Raw genomic sequence first — 17,947 nt, 5'->3', positions numbered from 1 at the left:
GGCAACGTGGCGTGCAGTGTTATCTGTACGCGGTAATTTTGAATATATAAATTTTATGGAGTTTCTCTAATAGTTATTTGAGATCAAATTGTTTTTAAAAATTTATTAATTGAATTACCCTAAATGTCACAGAAAAATAGTAACATTTTAGTGTCAATATATCTTTATTGTTTCTATTAATTTCACATAGAATTTCATATAATCAATCTTTAAGTTTATTCACACACATTTCTTTGCTCTTTAAATATAGTAAATCAATCTATCCTTATAATCTTATACATATTTATTCACAATAACTGCAATCAAAATTAATTTAAAAATCACGAGGTGCCTATACTTTTCTGCCATTGTGGTAGGTAATAGGTATTTATTTATATAAAAATTAAAAATATTTCGTAATAATACATATAATGTTAAATATCAAAAACAGTTAAATACAGGGTGTTTTATATAGTGGGTCAAAAACTCAGAGGGTGAATTGCATATGATTAAAAAGAAAATCATGTGAACATGGATTTGTTCTCGCTTTTTGTTCGTGATGAAAATGTCCATGAAAACGGTTAACGTAATAAAAAAATGTTCAAGAGACTTCCTTCTATGCTTTCCGATTTTCATAAAAATATTTACTTCTGAAACAGACTTATTAGGAAAAAATCGTAGTTCAAACAAGAACCGAGAACGAACCCATGTTCATGTGAACTTTTTTTCTTGAATTCCTCCACAGATTTATCATCTGAATTTTTGATATACTATTATCAACTATCCTATATAAAAACATTAAACCAATACATTTTGACTTATATGTTGACTAAAGGACTCGAATCAGTTTAATATAAATTCATAAGGAAAATTATTGTATTCAGTTTTGCCTCACTTATCGTCTACTCTCATCAATTTTTACAAGTAGCCTTAATATCAATATATCCATATAACGACATATGCACACGATATTCACAATTTAGAAATGGATACAAAAATCAAATTCAAGCATAAAGCGTAATTTACGCAGTATGCGGTAGGAAAGTGTTTAACCATATAACATCAAAATCTGTACGAAGTTAGTGGACTAAATTTAATAAGATTTTCCTCCTGTATCATTATCTTGCTTATTGCCTTTGATCAGTGCACTCTATACCTATTGTTTGCAAATAATAAATTTTCTTTTGATTGATTCAAAAACCACTTGGTACCCTTCTTAACATTTCACTATATTAATTCTTGCCACATTATTCTAATATACACGTAGGTACTACACATATTCAGGTATTACCGGATAAAACCACTGACACCTCTAATCCTGTATTAATAATGTTAACATACATCTACTTATAATGTATACAATCTCTAGAACACCTAAACAAGCAGGCTCTTACTACTAACGTCTAAAACAGACTCATTGGTTTCACAAGAAAAATATATTTTTTTCTTAGTTCAATATAACGCATTCAACAACCAATAGTTAAATATCACTCCAGGTATTCAAGTCGATGTTGAAAAATCCTATAATCTACCATGTTTATAGATCAAGCTCCATTTTCCAATTCACTAGCTCTATTCTGTGCCGTTATATCTCTGTCTTAAAAGTTATTGCAAAACAATTCTAACACTATTTTATCTATGTATTCTCTATGTAGCTAAGTAGTTACTGTAGGTACTATTTTAGTTAAATTATTTTGACTACTCATTGTTGTGCCAATAAAACTAACGCAGATATCATGGATAATGAGCATCATCTGTATAAAACTCCCTAAGATGTCCTTCGTTTTAGTTTCTGCCTCGTTTTCTTAACGTTTGCACCTTGATAAATGTACCTATTATAGTTCTAATACGTATTAAGTACTTCACAATAGTCACCTAATTGAAATCTTAGTTTAGTCCCGGAAATAGATTAAAAAATGGTTATATTCAGTTGCACTTATATGCCTACAATTCCAGGTAAAGTTTATTTCTTACAACCCTGTTTTAAAAAATAACTATTATAAAACCTTAACAATTCACTTATGTAACTACCCCTTCATCTTATGCTACCTTTAAATATTTATTCTTAATTTGTCAGTAAATTTAAATTTATTTGTTCAAACTATCGTATACGCAACATTCACGTGCTACTTTTGAACGACCTTACAAGATCGAAGTTATTTTCCAGTTGGGAATAACCAGAAAGTAGATTTTTTTAACGATTGTCAATCATTAATATCATACCTACTTAAAGATTACAGCACTTACAGGGCGGTCGAAGTGGCTCATAGTGTTTTTTAGTAATATGCCATCGATCATTTTAGATTTAATCGGAAGTATTACGAAATTGAATAATACTTCCATTAATGTAATGACTAATATGGAACCTAAAAGTTTCAATTTAATTTGTGCGAAAGCGAAAAAAAGTATATCATCCTGTAAATTTTAAACTGTGTGTTGTTTGCTGTAAATGAGGACCAGGTTTGCTAAACTTGGAAATATGTTTCAAAGCTGGATCGATGAAGTAGACGTTGAAAGTACTGGTGAGTTGCCTCTGGAAAGATAAACCAATTTTTTTTTTATGTCAGCCTTCGTAGGTAAACCATTATCCAGCCAAATGAATCTTTGGCGGCACGGGCTCACGTTTTAATTTTTGAATAAATATCGAACGTGAAATAAAGGGTTATGGTTTTGCGATTGGGTACGTAAGATAACGCCAAATCCGACTTCCAAGAAAATAAATTAGGCCTCAAGCGATGCTACGAACGCACCGCCGACGTTCGGACTTGACAGCACTGGCACCGGAGCCAAATCCAACGTCGCGTTGATAAATATAGTATAATGGTAACAACAACTATTTTTTAAAGTGCTTTAAGAAGAAACATTTTCAAACGAAAATCGTATTCAAAATTGAATTTTCTATCCTGGATAGTTACGTTCAGAATTGCTTCTAGGGAACATAGCCACATTGTAACTTTTAATTGTTTGCTATCAAATGGTGAACAGAGGTGCCAAATTTTGACTATACCTGCCGAAAAGCCCCTTAGGTCAAATTAAATAATATTTTAGTTAAGTATGATTAACAACGTTTTTGGTAAAAGCTCCTCTCCTGATCACGACCAAAAATATTCAAATGGGTGAAGCTGGAGCAAGAACAGGAATAATTTATATTTTTTTTTGTCTCAGGCAATTCATAACTTTTCTTCCAGTACGGGTTTTACCTAAGCAGCAACGAACAAGTGATGATCATATGAACGTTGTATGTAATTATTATGTCGAAAGAGAGCGTATGAAAGGTTTTCAGAACCACCCTGTAATCTCCTGATGATGTGAAATAATGAAAATAAAAAGGTAGGTGCAAATCGTGCTGAGCGCTCAAAGGAAATTTGTTACTGGTGATTTGTGCGTATTGCACGGTGTCCTTGGAAGCGACACAAGCGGACAAACGCATGGTCAGATAATGCACAAGTAACAATCACAACAGGTCAGTCTAGATACCAAGGAGTGGTGGACCAAGTCACTTATCCCATCCTTGAGAATCTGGACCTCCTGCAAGCACAAAAGCTTAAATTGTTAGTTAACCCATACCCTTAGCGATCACGGGCATGTTCAGCAATACACAAATCGGATAGGAGAAACCTGTCCGAATTGTAGACTCCGCGGAGTTGCCGAACACTGCATCTTCCACCGTCGGGGCTTCGAAAGAAAACATCCTGACGGGCACGCCGATTTCGGCATTCCCAATGGAAAAAATGGATGGAAGACAAAAACACGCGGGACGGCTGCAGCGACTCCATTTGTGCAATTGTTAAGGAAAAAAGATCGTATGGGATGCCCCGTGCTAGATCCAGTATTAAACTAACCAGAAATAACGGAAAGGACCGAAAGGAATGACGAGACACGTTAGACCACCAGATGCGCCCCACCCACTTCGCCAGTTTATCCCTCAGGGACCACTCCGGGTCGTCACAGAATCGTCTTTGAGTAATCCCGAGGTTTTTAGTGGGCAGACGTCCGAGGAATCCCACACTATCCAGTTGCCAGAACGTCGGGCCGCGCGTCTTTGGAAGATTTTCTTCGTGACAAAAAAAGGACCACCCTGTAAATTTAGTTGGTATTTCGCAATGCCTGATGGAAAGTTCGCAGAGATACCCAAAGGACATATTATCTAATGCCAGATATTTTAACGTTAAAATTTAAGCGTTAAAAAGTAGTACTTATTTTTAGCGGGCATTTGCTATCTTAAAACCTTACCGTGTATTAGGGGCATGAGTAATAGTGCTGGTCCATTTATCTCTATATTCCGTGTTTTATTATGTAAGCACGTAATGTATAATGTAAGTCCTATTGCTTCAGGAAGCGGCTAATATGTAATTCCACGTTAAATGTGCCACCTATTACTAACAACCCTGTATTATTAATTACAATCTTACGCTAAACCTTTAAGCCATAAAAACACCATTTACATTAAAATTGTATTATTGTACTCAAAAATACGTCCAAACTGATATTATTTAGGCAGTTTTCAATATTATTTCCAAGCTTCCAACGTGTTATCCTTAAAAAATCGTAAAACTGGATACAAATATTGGCAGCATCTCTGGCTTTATTCTAACAATAATTAAGGGTAAAATTTCTACTGAGTTGTTTCATCTAAAGACCAAGTTCAAAGCAGTTTCACAAATCCTCTCATCTCTACACATCAAAATCGAACTGAATGTTGTTATTCAAAACAGGGATATTTTTGCTATACATGTTTAGTTTGAAGCGACTACTTGTTGATCATAATGGATAAGCGTATTAACAACAATCTTGAGGATATTAAAATAACCTCTCATGGAAAAATATAAGGATTTTAAGACACGCTCAGGTGATGCAAAGGTTTCCTAAGTGAGATATATTCATCATGGTTAAAGCTTAGTATTACCAAAAGCTCCTCTCTGTATGTCTTCAAGAAGGGCTGTACGTTATACAAATAGATATTTCCATATTAAAAAATATGTCTATCTCTTATTTCTGCCACTGTTCATTTTATGAGTACGATCACAATACAATACAATTCACAACATCCTTATTCTTTCTACTTTATCTTAAATCTTCGTAAATATAAAATCTCTTAAATGCTCACTCCAAAGGCCTTCCTCCAAATTAACTGGTCGTCTCTATTGGCAAAAAGTGGTTTTACCAACCAATAGTTAATCCAGGTTTGCTCATTTCCAGAGCTTAGACCCCGGCATTGTTAGAGATGAACGCCACCGCCGCATCAGGATTTGGAGGAGGAGCTTTCTTGGACGAGTTATTGTTGTAAAAGTGGGATGACTTCCTCATGCTCGTTGAGGAGGACATGATGGCCACTGTTTCGTAGTACCTGAGTCTGCCGCAGCACTTGCGACTTTTTATTATTGCGACAAATCCTTTGCGGAATTTCTTATTGAAAAAAGCGTACAAGATGGGATTGATGCAGGAATTCGACGCGCCTAACCACTGGGCAATGGGCGTGGCAATGGGCAACAGCTCTTCCTCCCACGGTTCAATGTCGCCCCCCAATTTAATCCTGGCGAATATCGCGTAGAGCGGTAACCACGAGATAACAAATAAAATCACAACAGCAATTAACATTTTAACAACCTTGACTTTGGACTTTTGCTGCATGCGCTCCATCTGGGCGTCCTTGGTGTCCGTGGGAATGTGTCGGTTCCAGACCTTAATGTAGATTAAAACGTAGCACATAGTGATCAGTATCATGGGAAGGATGTAGCAGAAAATTAGATTGGCCGTCAGGAAGTAGAGGGAGCCGTTCATGGACTCTGGCCATACCTCCACGCAGAGCTGGACGTCGGGAGCGTCGTTGTAAATGTATACCAGTTCGAAGAAAAGGGCCCATGGGATGGTTATGATGAGGGCCATGCACCAGATGAACATGATCATAATCCGCGCCCTGCGCTTCGTTATCTGGCACTTCAGAGGCCACCATATCGCCAGAAACCTGGAAAGGTGAGAAAGGTTAGTTGAGTAGCTTGAGGAAGCGAGTAAATTTTTCAACAGCCTAAACTCTTTTTAGGGCCCACATTCTCTCAGTAAAATGGTAATTTATGTAATCGGTTAGAAAATGCATAGTTTTATGTGACAATTGGAATTCTATGTGGGAGTGGGAGTGAAGGGGGCTCGTTCGATATGACACGAGCTACCCAAAAGAGTATTTTTAAGCTACATAAATGGCTGTTAGGGTTAAAATTTCTGTTCAAAACGTGTGAGTTAAATCATTCCATTGCCACTTCTAGGGCTCGCGATTTTTCACAACTCAGGGAGTGCAATTGGAAAATTTTAAATGTAAAAGAAAATATTTAATAAAGAGGATTTGTCATGGCAAACGATGAATAACTTCTATTCGGGATTAAAATCCGATATTGGATTTTGTCTTCTATGTTTTCAGCCCTCGGACTTAGCCGAGAATCTAAGGAATTTTTCGCGCTGATTTGGGAATCAAAAGGATTCTTGGACCGCCACTGCAGCTTACGAGAGCAAGAAAAAAATCACTGCTAATTTAAAATATTATTTAATTAACAATTAACGTCAGAGCAGGGTGTCACATGACGGGTTCGTTAATTTCTGCAGGGGGAATAAATCTTGCATTCGCCGGAGTAAGTCAAGGTGAGACTGCCGATTGTCGATGAGATATAGCGTGGTCCCCTGCATCGCCAGTTAATGGATTCATTATCTTTGTCGAACATGCATTAAACATACAGTGATTTACTTTAATGGTGAATTACAATTGCCGGGGAGGCAACTGTGGACGTTAAACTGTAACTCAAACCGGGGTTTTGCATGAAATTTTATGGGATAAGTGCAGTTGGGCCCCACGTAGATCAGATTTTCAAGGTCCTGATAACTCTAATTTCGACGTTTTTGCAGAAATTTGTCTCATAGTTGAGAGTGAAAACTGAGCACGAGGCAGGTTAGTTTTTTGAGCAGGACACGGAGCGTATCGGCTTTTCCAGGCGCTTTTCTGCAAAATTTGCAATTATCGTCATGTGAGTGCATGGCGAAATTCGATACGTATGAGCATCTATCTTTGAAAACTTTCTGAAAAGAAACACACCAAGGTGACGCTAATTTGCATAACAAGACCTGCAAGTAGTGTTTTGCAGGGCGGGCTAAGTAGATTCCAGGGCGAGCCATAGGCGAAGGTTGGAGGTTTCAAGAGCCCTGCTAAACGCATTATCCGTCGGCGCAATATTTTTTTACACCTGACTTTAGCCGATACTCGTTTTTAAAATTTTATATTTAGTTTCGCAAAACTACGTCACGTTTTTTTGGTCAGGTGCATTTCGCGGATGTAGGAGAGCCCGGAAAATGATTTTGCAGATTCCCGAGGTCAACTAGTCGATGTTGCCAAACAGGACTTACTGGTGGAAAAATCGACCAGGAACTGACCCCGTACGTGTACCATCACAATCAATGTAAGCATTATCGACCTAAACTTGAATAGAAATCAAATTAATCCAACCACAACATTTCATAAACAAACCATCAGCATTTGCACCGCATTGGAGTCAAGGTGCTATAAATCGATTACAAAAGAGATTTTACGGTATTATTAATAATCCAATCAGGAGTTCAAAGATACTGGTTTGGCCTTTTTTTGGAGGCCAAACTTGTCCAAATTTGGTAGATGTGCCCGAAAAATAAATTATGTTGATAAATACTCAAGACGACTGTCTGAGGTTGAGTGGTTTGTCGTGTATCGCAAGAACTGAAGATGACCTTGTCATTGATACTAAGTGATGTTGATGGGATAACCAATAGACATAAACAACCGTGATCATTCTAATTATGGCGATAATGAATGTTATTCTTGCCGATATGCAGCCTTCTCTTCTAGTTGTTCATTATTAGCATGTCAAAAGCCAACGTCGTCTATGTCGTTTCGAGATTTTCCATGCTCCAGCGTTAATTCAATTTCGCAAGAAAGCCCCATTTCCATATACATATTATGCAAAAATTCCAGGCCTCCCTTACGACAGTTTTTTCATTGCATAATGTAATGTATGCGGACCTTTGAACTACCGGCCGAGCATTCACAAAAGAAGGGATGTCCTCAAATCCCTAAAAATACAAGCTTCCCGGAAACCGGCTGTCCCTGAACTAGATCTTTCGGAATAACTCTTTTATTGTAATGCAAACAGTTTAGTTTTTTTCCCGCAAGGAATTTTAGCCTCCGGTTTAAATTGAACCGAATATTTTAATGAGGCTAATTTATCGCCCGCCCTTCTGCCCGGAAAAAGAACTCTTTTCCGACCTTGATGTTACCGTTGCTGTGTATTTATGCGAGGATTTAAATGTTGTCTGTTGGAAGTTGCCGAGGCCTTTGGCAAAAGGTATTTCTTTGTCTTGGAGCAATGGAATTAACGTTAAAGTTGTAATTTAATCATAATTAAATTCTTTCCCGGCAAAGAGGGATTTGTTGCTCCGATGAGAGGCACGCCTTGCTGCCCTTCATTATCCTCAAGCATTTAATTAATTATTGCCGAAGGGGTCAAAGATCAAGTTTAAAGTTCAATGGCATTCTTGTGTAAAGAAGAATTTGTATAAATGAGATGACATAAATTCTCGTTACCAACCCCTTTAGAGGCCTCAATATCCTTTGCAAACCCCCGGTGACTACAAGATTTCTCTAACGAACATCTGCAAAGGCTTCTCCGACTAACAGATAACGATATTAGCAAATTAAGCAGGGTACGTTGACTGTTGCCGCTGACCTTTTAAGGGAAGTTAAAGGATATTGCAGTTTAGATGAATATGGCGGCTGCTCGTTAAGTCGGGGCTTTAGAGTCTCGTTGAACTAAACCTAAGAAGGTGTTTGTTGGAAGTGATTATTAGAATAACGATAAAACAACATCGGAAGGGAATGTACTGGAATCGTTATTTTACCTTTATTTGTAAGACATGGACACTTTTAAAGAACCGAGTTTTCTTGCCCCAAACGCCGGCCTTCGCAAGTCTGCCGACATATTTAATCCCTGTCCCCTTACCTTCAGGAAAAACGATCAAGTTCGCTGTCCTGGGTTGTTGCTCGACCTCCCCCCTAAGGCCGGTACTGTCCTGACCTATATATATATATATATATATATATATATATATATATATATACATATTTTTTTTGTAGTTCTTCAATTCTGCCCAGTAAACCGTAAAAAGGTTAATGGAATATCTATATCTATGAATTTGCGTGTGATACTCATAAAAATTCAATCAGGTGCACGTCGCGGGAAAATCTCTGGCTGCGAAGGTGTTAGGAACACAATGAAATATTTATGTGCGTAACCTGTTAGGAAATGCATAGGTTTATGTAACGTGTGAGATTTCGAACGAAGCGAGGTCCCGTTGGGAGTAAAAGAAAATTGCATTTCTTAATGAGGTTCGTATGGAATGAGTTGCTTGCGATTTTTGGTCTATAATGAATACGATTTTGGATGTTCTTTGTCAACTGCGGAAATTAATTTTTGTTGGCGCGACGCGGAACTGCGTCCAGTGTGCGGTAAAACATTACTTTACGCAACTCGTTAAGTAAACAATATTCGAATATATTTTTAACGTTTTTCCCTGATCTCATCGATAGCGTCACAAAGCAGGAAGGAAATTCATTTCTGTGGAGGTTATAGGATTAAGACCGTCTCCTCGGGACCTTCACAATTTCTTATCCTACTACCAAAATGGTACAATGGTGCAAGACACCAATTTGCCTCCCAATAAGAGTCGTACGTAACCATATTAGGCAAACGTACATGAAGTTCGGCAGAGGAAGAGATCGGTTCTTGCACGACAGCAACAATGACTTTGAAATTATTGTATTCGAGGCCCAGGAGAGCCCGGTTTATTGTCGAATATTATAAGATATCTTAAAATTAAGTAATTGTAATAGACAAATAAAATCACAAGACGCAAGGCCAAAATTGGGTGCGTCCACTTAATCGCAAGAAACAAGGAAGGACCGGTATTTTTTTTAGTTTCGTGATGCCGGTATAAATACCGGGGGCCCACTCTTTCCGAACTATAATTTGGCCAAACGTCGAATAATCACAAGCATCACGATGGTGTACAAGTTCGTAAGTATTTTTTAATTTCAGAGGGCTTTAGTCTAACTTGCATTAAATTCATAGGTAATTCTTGCCGTTGCCGTGGCTTACGCCTCAGCTGGTTTAGTCGCCCATGCCCCAAGCGAAATATACCACAGAAGCGTGGAAGCACAAACCATCGTCGACCCGCCCAAAGTTAAAACCGTTTACGAGGCTGCCCCAGTCGTCCACGCAGCTCCCGTCGTCCACGCAGCCCCCGTTGTCCACACCGAAACCGTGGTCCCAGTAGTGAAAGCTGCCCCAGTAGTGAAAGCTACCCCAGTAGTGGTCTCTCCTCCCGAAGTCCGCAGAAGTGTACAGGCCACTTCCATTGTGCACCCTTCATCTGTCGAAACTGTGCACGCGGCCCCAGTAGTTCACTCCGCAGCAGTTGTGGCCGCCCCAGTGGCCTACTCAGCTCCCGTTGTTCAATCAGCTCCCGTTGTGGCTGTGTCCACCCCAGTAGTATCCAAATCAGTGCAGACTGCCTCCATTGTTCACGGTGCTGCTCCCATTGTACACGCTGCTCCCATTGTGCACGCTGCTCCCGTGGTAACCGCCCACGGAGCTTTACCGCTTGTACATGCTTATTAGGGTCTGTGATTGTTTTAAATACAAAATTAAGTGCTTAAATGTGAATAAGAGATTTTTATTTGTATGATCCCCGTCCAGTTTGTATTTTTTTCCTAAATTTAAAAAGCTCAGTGGAAATTTCGCTGGTCGCATCTGATCCCACTTGGTTCATCTTAATTACACACACATATACGTAAATATGGGCAGTACTGGTCTAGTCCTGGTAGGAGAGCACGAAGCCAACAGGTTTATGTCGTGGACTCTGAGTCCGGTCGGTGAGATCAGAACAGTGTCGGCCTTATGGGGACGAAGTCGGGCCGAACGCGGCGGATTTTTAATAAAAATTTCGCCGAAGGCGCCAGACTCGGTGAGGCCGGCCCTGCCTAAAAATGCGCCTTTGTTGGTTAATCTGCATGTTTTGAATGTGGCTTCTTGGACAACTTACGTGGACATGATTTTTACTGAAGCGAACAAAGCATTTCACGCATTTAGGCTGTGAAGTTTTTGCCAAGTTTCTGAAACTATTACAAGTATAAACATAAATGGTTGATTTAATGTTTTCACAGAACGGTTTAGGAATCAAATTTTCCCCAGTATTCTGCATGTAATGCTCAAGTGTATCCCTGATTCCCTGCAATATCTCCAACGTTGCTGAAATGCTGCATCAAACGTACGGGTAAATCCGCGAGCACTCAATCAACCATGATCCACTCATCAGACCTCATCTAAACAGTACAGTTTTCCAATTACGAATGGAATTATCCAATAATTAAATTTTTCATCTAACACCTTATCACATTCAACCTGTCACGCTTATTCAACTTGCCCATTGATTTGGCCCGAAACAATTAATAAGAATGGCAGAAAAACAATGTTTATATTTTTACGCTTTTTGAGCCGAGTTTTTTGCATTGGAATTAACGAGGCCTTAAATGAACTGATTAAAACCCAACATCAAGGTGAGTCCTACCAACTCAACCATGCCTTAAGTACCAATGAGAGGGGGATTGATTTTTCAACTATATAATCTGGGATTAATTTGTTCAGAACTATAATCAGCACTTCACAATTAGTTATCTGTTATCTCCTGTGAATACGCAGAAACTATCCGAAAATGCATAAGTTGGTGAGTACATCGAATTGTCTTCTATATTTGAATCTATTTCTCTTTTTATTTTTTGCATTTTCATTTATATTTTTACGTTTATCACGTATCCACATCTCATATATCCATATCTCCACCTCTCACATCTCCACTCAATTTACCTTAACGTTTATAGCACCAGTCGGTCCTATATACAGAACCAATTTTCTCGCTCTAGTGTGTAAAATTAATAGCGTATTGGATTACCTTTATCAACAAGAATCGATTTTAAAACTTCACGGTCTCGATATGTGCCCTTTGTGTCCCGCTAAACAGTTTCACTAAATTGGCAATGACCTTAATCGCGCACTCCTCTTATCACTCTTTCACAAGTTCCCAACATTCCAGCTCGTCTTTTCGGTGCTGATCGTCGTGGCTCTGGCCGCAGTGGTGCCACCAAAGGCCCCTGCCAAGCCCGAGGACGCCAAAAAGGATTCGTCTGTGAAAGAAGTACCGCTGCATCCCCAGCAGCGCTCGCAAAAGGAGAATCTGAAAGCTGCACCAGCGAAGACCGAAGCCGATAAGAAATTCGAAGAGAAGAAGTCGAAGCCAGAAGAGAAATCTGGTAAGAAGGATGAGAAACTTAGTGCCGCCATGAAGAAGGCTGATGAAAACAGAGGGCGTGAATCTGCTAAGCCGGAGGCCTCTGCTCGTAAACCTAATGCTAAGGCTCTCTCTGAACGCGAGCAAGAGCAGGCGAAGAAGGAGGGCATGAGGAAGAAACCAGACGCCCAAGCTGAGAAACTCAAGTCCAATGAGCGCAAGCAATAGTCCTCATGACGGTCACCTGTAAAGATCTATATATTATATATAATTCATTATTTATATGCATGCCCTAGTGATAGATCGGAATTTCTAGCTTTTTTTTTTACATAATAGCACTGTGATTTTTAGTGGTAAGAAATTGTAATTGTGGATGTAAATATATTCAGATCCATTCAAACGTTTGTACGATCATTTACATAAGCATTATCTCTAGTGACCTCTTAAGTCTTAAGATTAATCTGCAATATTTGCATTGAATAATGTGTGCGTATATCAGTCTATTGGCCGTAAGTACCATTATCCTTGTTCGGCTAATTTCCGCTGGAGGTGTTCTGTGTCAGGTTGGTGGCGACCTGGTAAGTCACAATTTTTCAATTCAAACGTGACAATAAAGGTTGTCAGGCACATAAACAATGGTAGGAAAGTCAGGGCCGGCCTTAGCAAGTTTGACGCCCTGAGCGAAATTTTTAATCACCGACCCCCTACCCCCCAACAAAAACCGCCGACCCGGAAAGTTCGCCGCCCTGGGCCGTTGCTCAAACTCGCCCTGTCTTAAAGCCAGAGCCGAATAAAGTTAATAACTGAGCAAACTTGGCAATAAAGTATTTAAGTAAATGCAGGACTTCATAATTATCCGACATCTGCACTGCTAGTTTCGGAGATGAGGAGACACTTTGCTTACTGTTTTCCCAATTTCGAGTGTCTCCTCTAATATAGGGATGCCTCAAACAATCGGACTTTCCTGGTCAGAGGTTTGATTTGAGGATGCGGGGCCGTAAGGTAAAAATTTCGCCCGGGGCCCCACATTTGCTAAGGCAAGCTACGGTCCTGATCACGAGCGAGCTCTATTAACTCATAGTTTCAAATCATCAACGCTTCACCTTGAATCGTTTACCGATAAATCTACATTTAACCATCTTCAGTTAACAGTAAACTGAACCTTAAAAAATATTCAAAAGATCTTATCGCAATGTGTCTCATTCACAACAAATTGCGAAACCCTGAGATATGAAGGTTGCGTAAATTTACGGGTACAACTTATCACTTTGGGTACTTGCAGGTTCCGAAAAATTTCTTCTCGGTGTCAGGGCGGGGATTGGCTTAAATCAATATAAATAAAGCCAGAATTTTAGTTTTTTCACAACAACTCGACTGTTCTTTGATTGTTCTTCTGGGACGAGAAGCAGCTAAAATCATGTTCGCTTTGGTAAGTGAATTAGTTTTTTTTTTTTTTTTAAGTTTAGATGTAAATAGAAAACGTTCGCAAACTCTCCCAATGTCTCTCAATGATGGCCTTATTTTGGGCCTGAAAGGCCTAAACAAGGCCTGAGAAACATGTATCTTCCTTTCATGTCGAAACTAGCTTTAATTATCGCAACAGAGACACTCCATTTCCTTGGAGCCGTTTAAAGGCCCTCTCTAATGACCTAAAAAGCAGATTAAACTTACTCCGCCCTTTGCAATGCAATATAATTATTAACATAAACGGACCGTTGTTTTAAGTGCGCAGGAATTGCATCTTTTCTCATAAAATTTGCATTTTTTTGCCATATTTCCTTACTGTTACCATCCACTTCAAGACAACTTTAATCAGCCCGTTTAAATTTGATTTTTTTTATCCCAAACATTTTAGGTCATCTTCGCAGCCTCCGTGGCCTACGCGTCCGCAGGACTCATCGCCACCCCCTTGGTCGCCCAACCAACCATCATCGGCCACTCCCCCGTAGTCCACGCAGCACCGGTGGTACCGGTGGTCAAAGCCGCTCCTGTGGTTCCGGTGGTTCACTCAGTACCAGTGCTTAAAACTGCTCCAGTCGTAGCTGTCCACTCAGCTCCGGTGCTGACTAAAACCGTCCATTCTCAATCGATTTTGCATCCTACTCCAGTTGTGCATGCAAGTCCTGTTGTGCATGCTGCTCCTGTTGTGCATGCTGCTCCTGTTGTGCATGCTGCTCCTGTTTTATTGCATCGTTAGATACAAATGTTTAATTATGTTGTAATATACGTCGTTTCTCTTGGTTACAATGCGAAACTGTTATTTGGCGATTAATCTAACGGTTCCATTTATTGAGAGGTTTCTTAACTAGAGGAATCTTTATTAGAGGAAACTCAAGTGTCAGTATTTATAGCTCAAGCTGAGATAAATCTTTCTTTATTGAAATCTAATATGTAGAATGGCAAGGTTAAGGTGAACGCGATGGACATCTTTGGTGACATTGGCTGCGGACCTTTTCTTTCTGAACTTTGTTTTACCATTAAAGCTATTCAGGGGCGAGCAGTCCAAGATGGATTGTTCCAAACTTGAACTGATCTTTTGTGTCTGATTGCTTGCAGCTTGAAATTGCCATCGGTTTTGGTCTCTATTTGTAACTTAGAGAAAGTGTGTTTATCTTTTTCTATCAGTATGAAGCTGCGCCACTGGAAAAGAGAAAAAGTTTAATTTGTAAGCCAACGTCGTTTGCCAGGGCCATACCGTCCGGCGCCTCTAGGGTATTTTCCATTTTAACTTTGTTTTTTTTTTTTTTTGTTTTTTTTTTAACAGTTTGGATCGGCTTAAAATGATAAGAGTTTCAGATATTTAGCGAGTTTAAAAAGTTTAACGGAAATTCCGCCCTCAGGCAACGACAAATGTCCGAATTAATTTTACCTATGTGGTGCGCGAAGACGGGAGGAAAAGTGCAGCCTTTGGTGCACCGCTACAAAAGGAAACCAATGGACTGAATATTTTAATGGAATAAAATACTAATGGAAGTTCTAAAGAAGGTCTGCGTTACTGATTCCGAAAAAACTGAGTTCTCAGAATCGTTTTGCTCAACAGCCCAGAAGCCCCTGAAATATGACCTCTCAAATGATGTGATATGATAGAAAAATGTGCCTTTTCGACCGTTTCGATGGTCGGTTTGTTACGAGGAGAACACCGTTTTCGAGATTGCCCCCTCTAAAGTAAAATAATGACATATGTAAGGAGATATAGGGCGTCTCAAAAAAAAATGGGCGAGCTAGAACTCCGGTATTTATGAACGGATTTTGATAAAGTAAAAATCAAAAGAAATGGTATTTTTCAGATTACTAAGAAAATGCAAAGTTGATTTTTTTAACTCAGCTTCGTCTGCTTCAGGTGTTAGCTTCAGGACTTCGAATTGATCTCCATACGATTTTAAACGTTTTTTTTTAAATAAAAAGTGTCTTTCTTCTATGACAAGTTAATGTCGAAACAATTTTTAACTGAGAAAAATTGAAAAATTTTGACAATACGTATTATGTAGTCGTCTGCCTAAATTCGGACATTATAAGTTACCCAACCATCAGCATCGTCATGAGGCCATCTGCATTTTATTCCATCTGATCCTGTTGTAACGTACAAAGACGCCCGGCGCCATGGAGAAGTGAGGCCCATATGATAGCCGTCCATAACTGTTGGAATCCCCCCATTCCGCCTCATCATTATCTGTGAGCAGTTGTGCTGCAAGCGTGATTATTGCAAATTGTATCTTTGGTGCAGTAAAAATAGCTATTAGATCTGGTATTGGCGACAATTATCAAGTGTCGATTTCGGTAAATACGTCGTTAAATGCAGAAGAAAAATCCTGTTTGTAGTCGTCAAGGCAATGTATTAGTATTCGGAGCAGTAAAAATGTCCATTTTCTCAATTTAAAAATATTTTAATATTAAGTTGTTATACATCCTCAGATTCAGAAAGAGCATTTCTATCGAAGTAATTTACAATCTTCACACTTGCAACGTAACTGTTCGCAGCAAATTATGAGGCAGAATGATAGGGTCCCAACAGTTAAGGGCGACTATCATATGGACCCACTTGCCCATGGCGCTAGACGTCTAACACATCCATAAATCCAAAATATTTCCTATTAAAAAATGTAAAAAAAGTGTTATTCTGTTTGAAATTCCGAAGTTGACGATTGCAGAAGAAGAAATTGCGTTGAAAAGAATCAAGTTTAACGTTACTTAGTAGTCCGAAAAATATTTCATTGATATCATCAGCTTGGTCCGGTTTTTTAGACACCCTGTATAGCCAAATAACGAAAGGAGTGCAAGCCAATGACGGCGTTACCGCACTGTAGTGACGTGGAACAAAGCTCCTATCGATGTCGTTTTTTGCCTTTCGCTCTTTGAAATCGGCAAGACATACCGCCGAAGTAAAGTTCACACATTTCTCCTTTAAAAGCCCTAGAAGTGAACCATTCAGAAGTATTTGAATATCACATCTTTGATAAAGATGCATAGTCATTGTCGCACGATTTCAATAGGGAAACTCGTCGCTTCACTCTTCGGTTCGCCAGCTTGGATTGATGCGATAATGAGCCGTGTTCTGCCCTTAGTGTCTTAATATGGCATTTTCGATCACATTGCCTATTTCTAAGTAAAAGATTGATCGTCCCAAGCGACAAGCGACCCTCGAAGAATCAAAAGTCTATTGACGACAAACTCGCAGGAAATCACAATCAACTCGACTTACTACACGAGTTCGATGGCAAAACTATAACTCCATCTGTTTTGTCGAGTGAGTTCGAAAGTTTTATGTATCAAACGAAACTTCCGGGGTTTTTCGCTTATTGAAAAATGTCCCTTGAAAGTTAGGCAGCGCTTACGCGTTGTAACTTTGTTATATTTGCCTTCACCGAGGCCTGTGCGACATCTCGTCCCAAAACGTGTCTCGCAATAATAATAATCCGATTTTGGAAATTTTAAGAAAATAATTGCAGGACGGAGAAAAATAAATTTCGAGGACGACGGTAAATCATAAATGCGCGAGATGTAACGAGTAATTGCCTTGTGCAGGACTGGTTTACGACTATCAATGAAAATCGCGTTATTTACTCCAATTCCAGTTGCAGTTTCAACCTTCTTACATTTAGAACGGAAATTTTTCGTGTTCTAAGCAATCAGTTACAAGGATAATGGAAATCTATGGGAGAGCCCGCATATCTAGATTAACCTGCTTGACAATTAAGGTGAAAACTCTTGTTGGGGATGAATAATTATCTGAAAAGCAAATATAAGCCTCCTCTAGGGGGGTTTGTGCCAGTAGTTCGGTTCAGTAATTTCGCTGCAGCTCAAGTGCCATTAGAGGACCGTCATCAAGGAAGAAAACATGTACAAACTCGTAAGTCTCTATAAATATCCTTTTTATGTTGTTTGATTTGCTGAAAAACCAGCTGCCTCAAGGGATGAGGGACAGTGATGGTAAAAATGGTCTTGGTGTCATGAAAATGGCATGACGTTCAGATCATATACGGGGCGTTTAAAAATATCACTGCACTTTCACGGCACTCGCTATTTCCCCGAGAATCTAGGACCTTTCGGTCCAGGCCGCGGATGAAGAATAACTAATTTAAATTGACTTGAGGAACCTGGTTTATGTCCGAACCTC

At 39.3% G+C, this 17,947-nt stretch overlaps 3 protein-coding genes across 4 annotated transcripts in view; 2 read left to right on the top strand and 1 right to left on the bottom strand.

Annotated features, from left to right (window-relative positions):
* Positions 1-145: 145 nt before the first annotated feature.
* Positions 146-17,947, bottom strand: part of LOC136339003 (neuropeptide SIFamide receptor-like) — a 51,808-nt gene continuing 34,006 nt past the window's right edge. For both annotated transcript variants that reach the window (XM_066281880.1, XM_066281879.1), the window contains exon 4: positions 146-5,944. In XM_066281880.1, the coding sequence (XP_066137977.1) occupies positions 5,182-5,944 (763 nt within the window). In that variant the 3' untranslated portion in view covers positions 146-5,181. The remainder of the gene's footprint in view (positions 5,945-17,947) is intronic.
* LOC136339005 (cuticle protein 38-like) lies at positions 9,959-10,667 on the top strand. Its single transcript, XM_066281882.1, has 2 exons — positions 9,959-10,064; positions 10,119-10,667. The coding sequence occupies exons 1-2, from the start codon at positions 10,050-10,052 to the stop codon at positions 10,665-10,667; spliced, it is 564 nt and encodes a 187-aa protein (XP_066137979.1). The 5' UTR covers positions 9,959-10,049.
* Positions 13,612-14,580, top strand: LOC136339007 (larval/pupal cuticle protein H1C-like). Its single transcript, XM_066281885.1, has 2 exons — positions 13,612-13,762; positions 14,189-14,580. Exons 1-2 carry the CDS (start codon positions 13,751-13,753, stop codon positions 14,528-14,530), a joined length of 354 nt encoding a protein of 117 aa, XP_066137982.1. The 5' UTR covers positions 13,612-13,750; the 3' UTR covers positions 14,531-14,580.

The sequence above is a fragment of the Euwallacea fornicatus genome, chromosome 5, assembly GCF_040115645.1.
Source record: "Euwallacea fornicatus isolate EFF26 chromosome 5, ASM4011564v1, whole genome shotgun sequence".
Taxonomy (NCBI): domain Eukaryota; kingdom Metazoa; phylum Arthropoda; class Insecta; order Coleoptera; family Curculionidae; genus Euwallacea; species Euwallacea fornicatus.
This window is presented reverse-complemented; position numbering and strand designations above follow the sequence as displayed.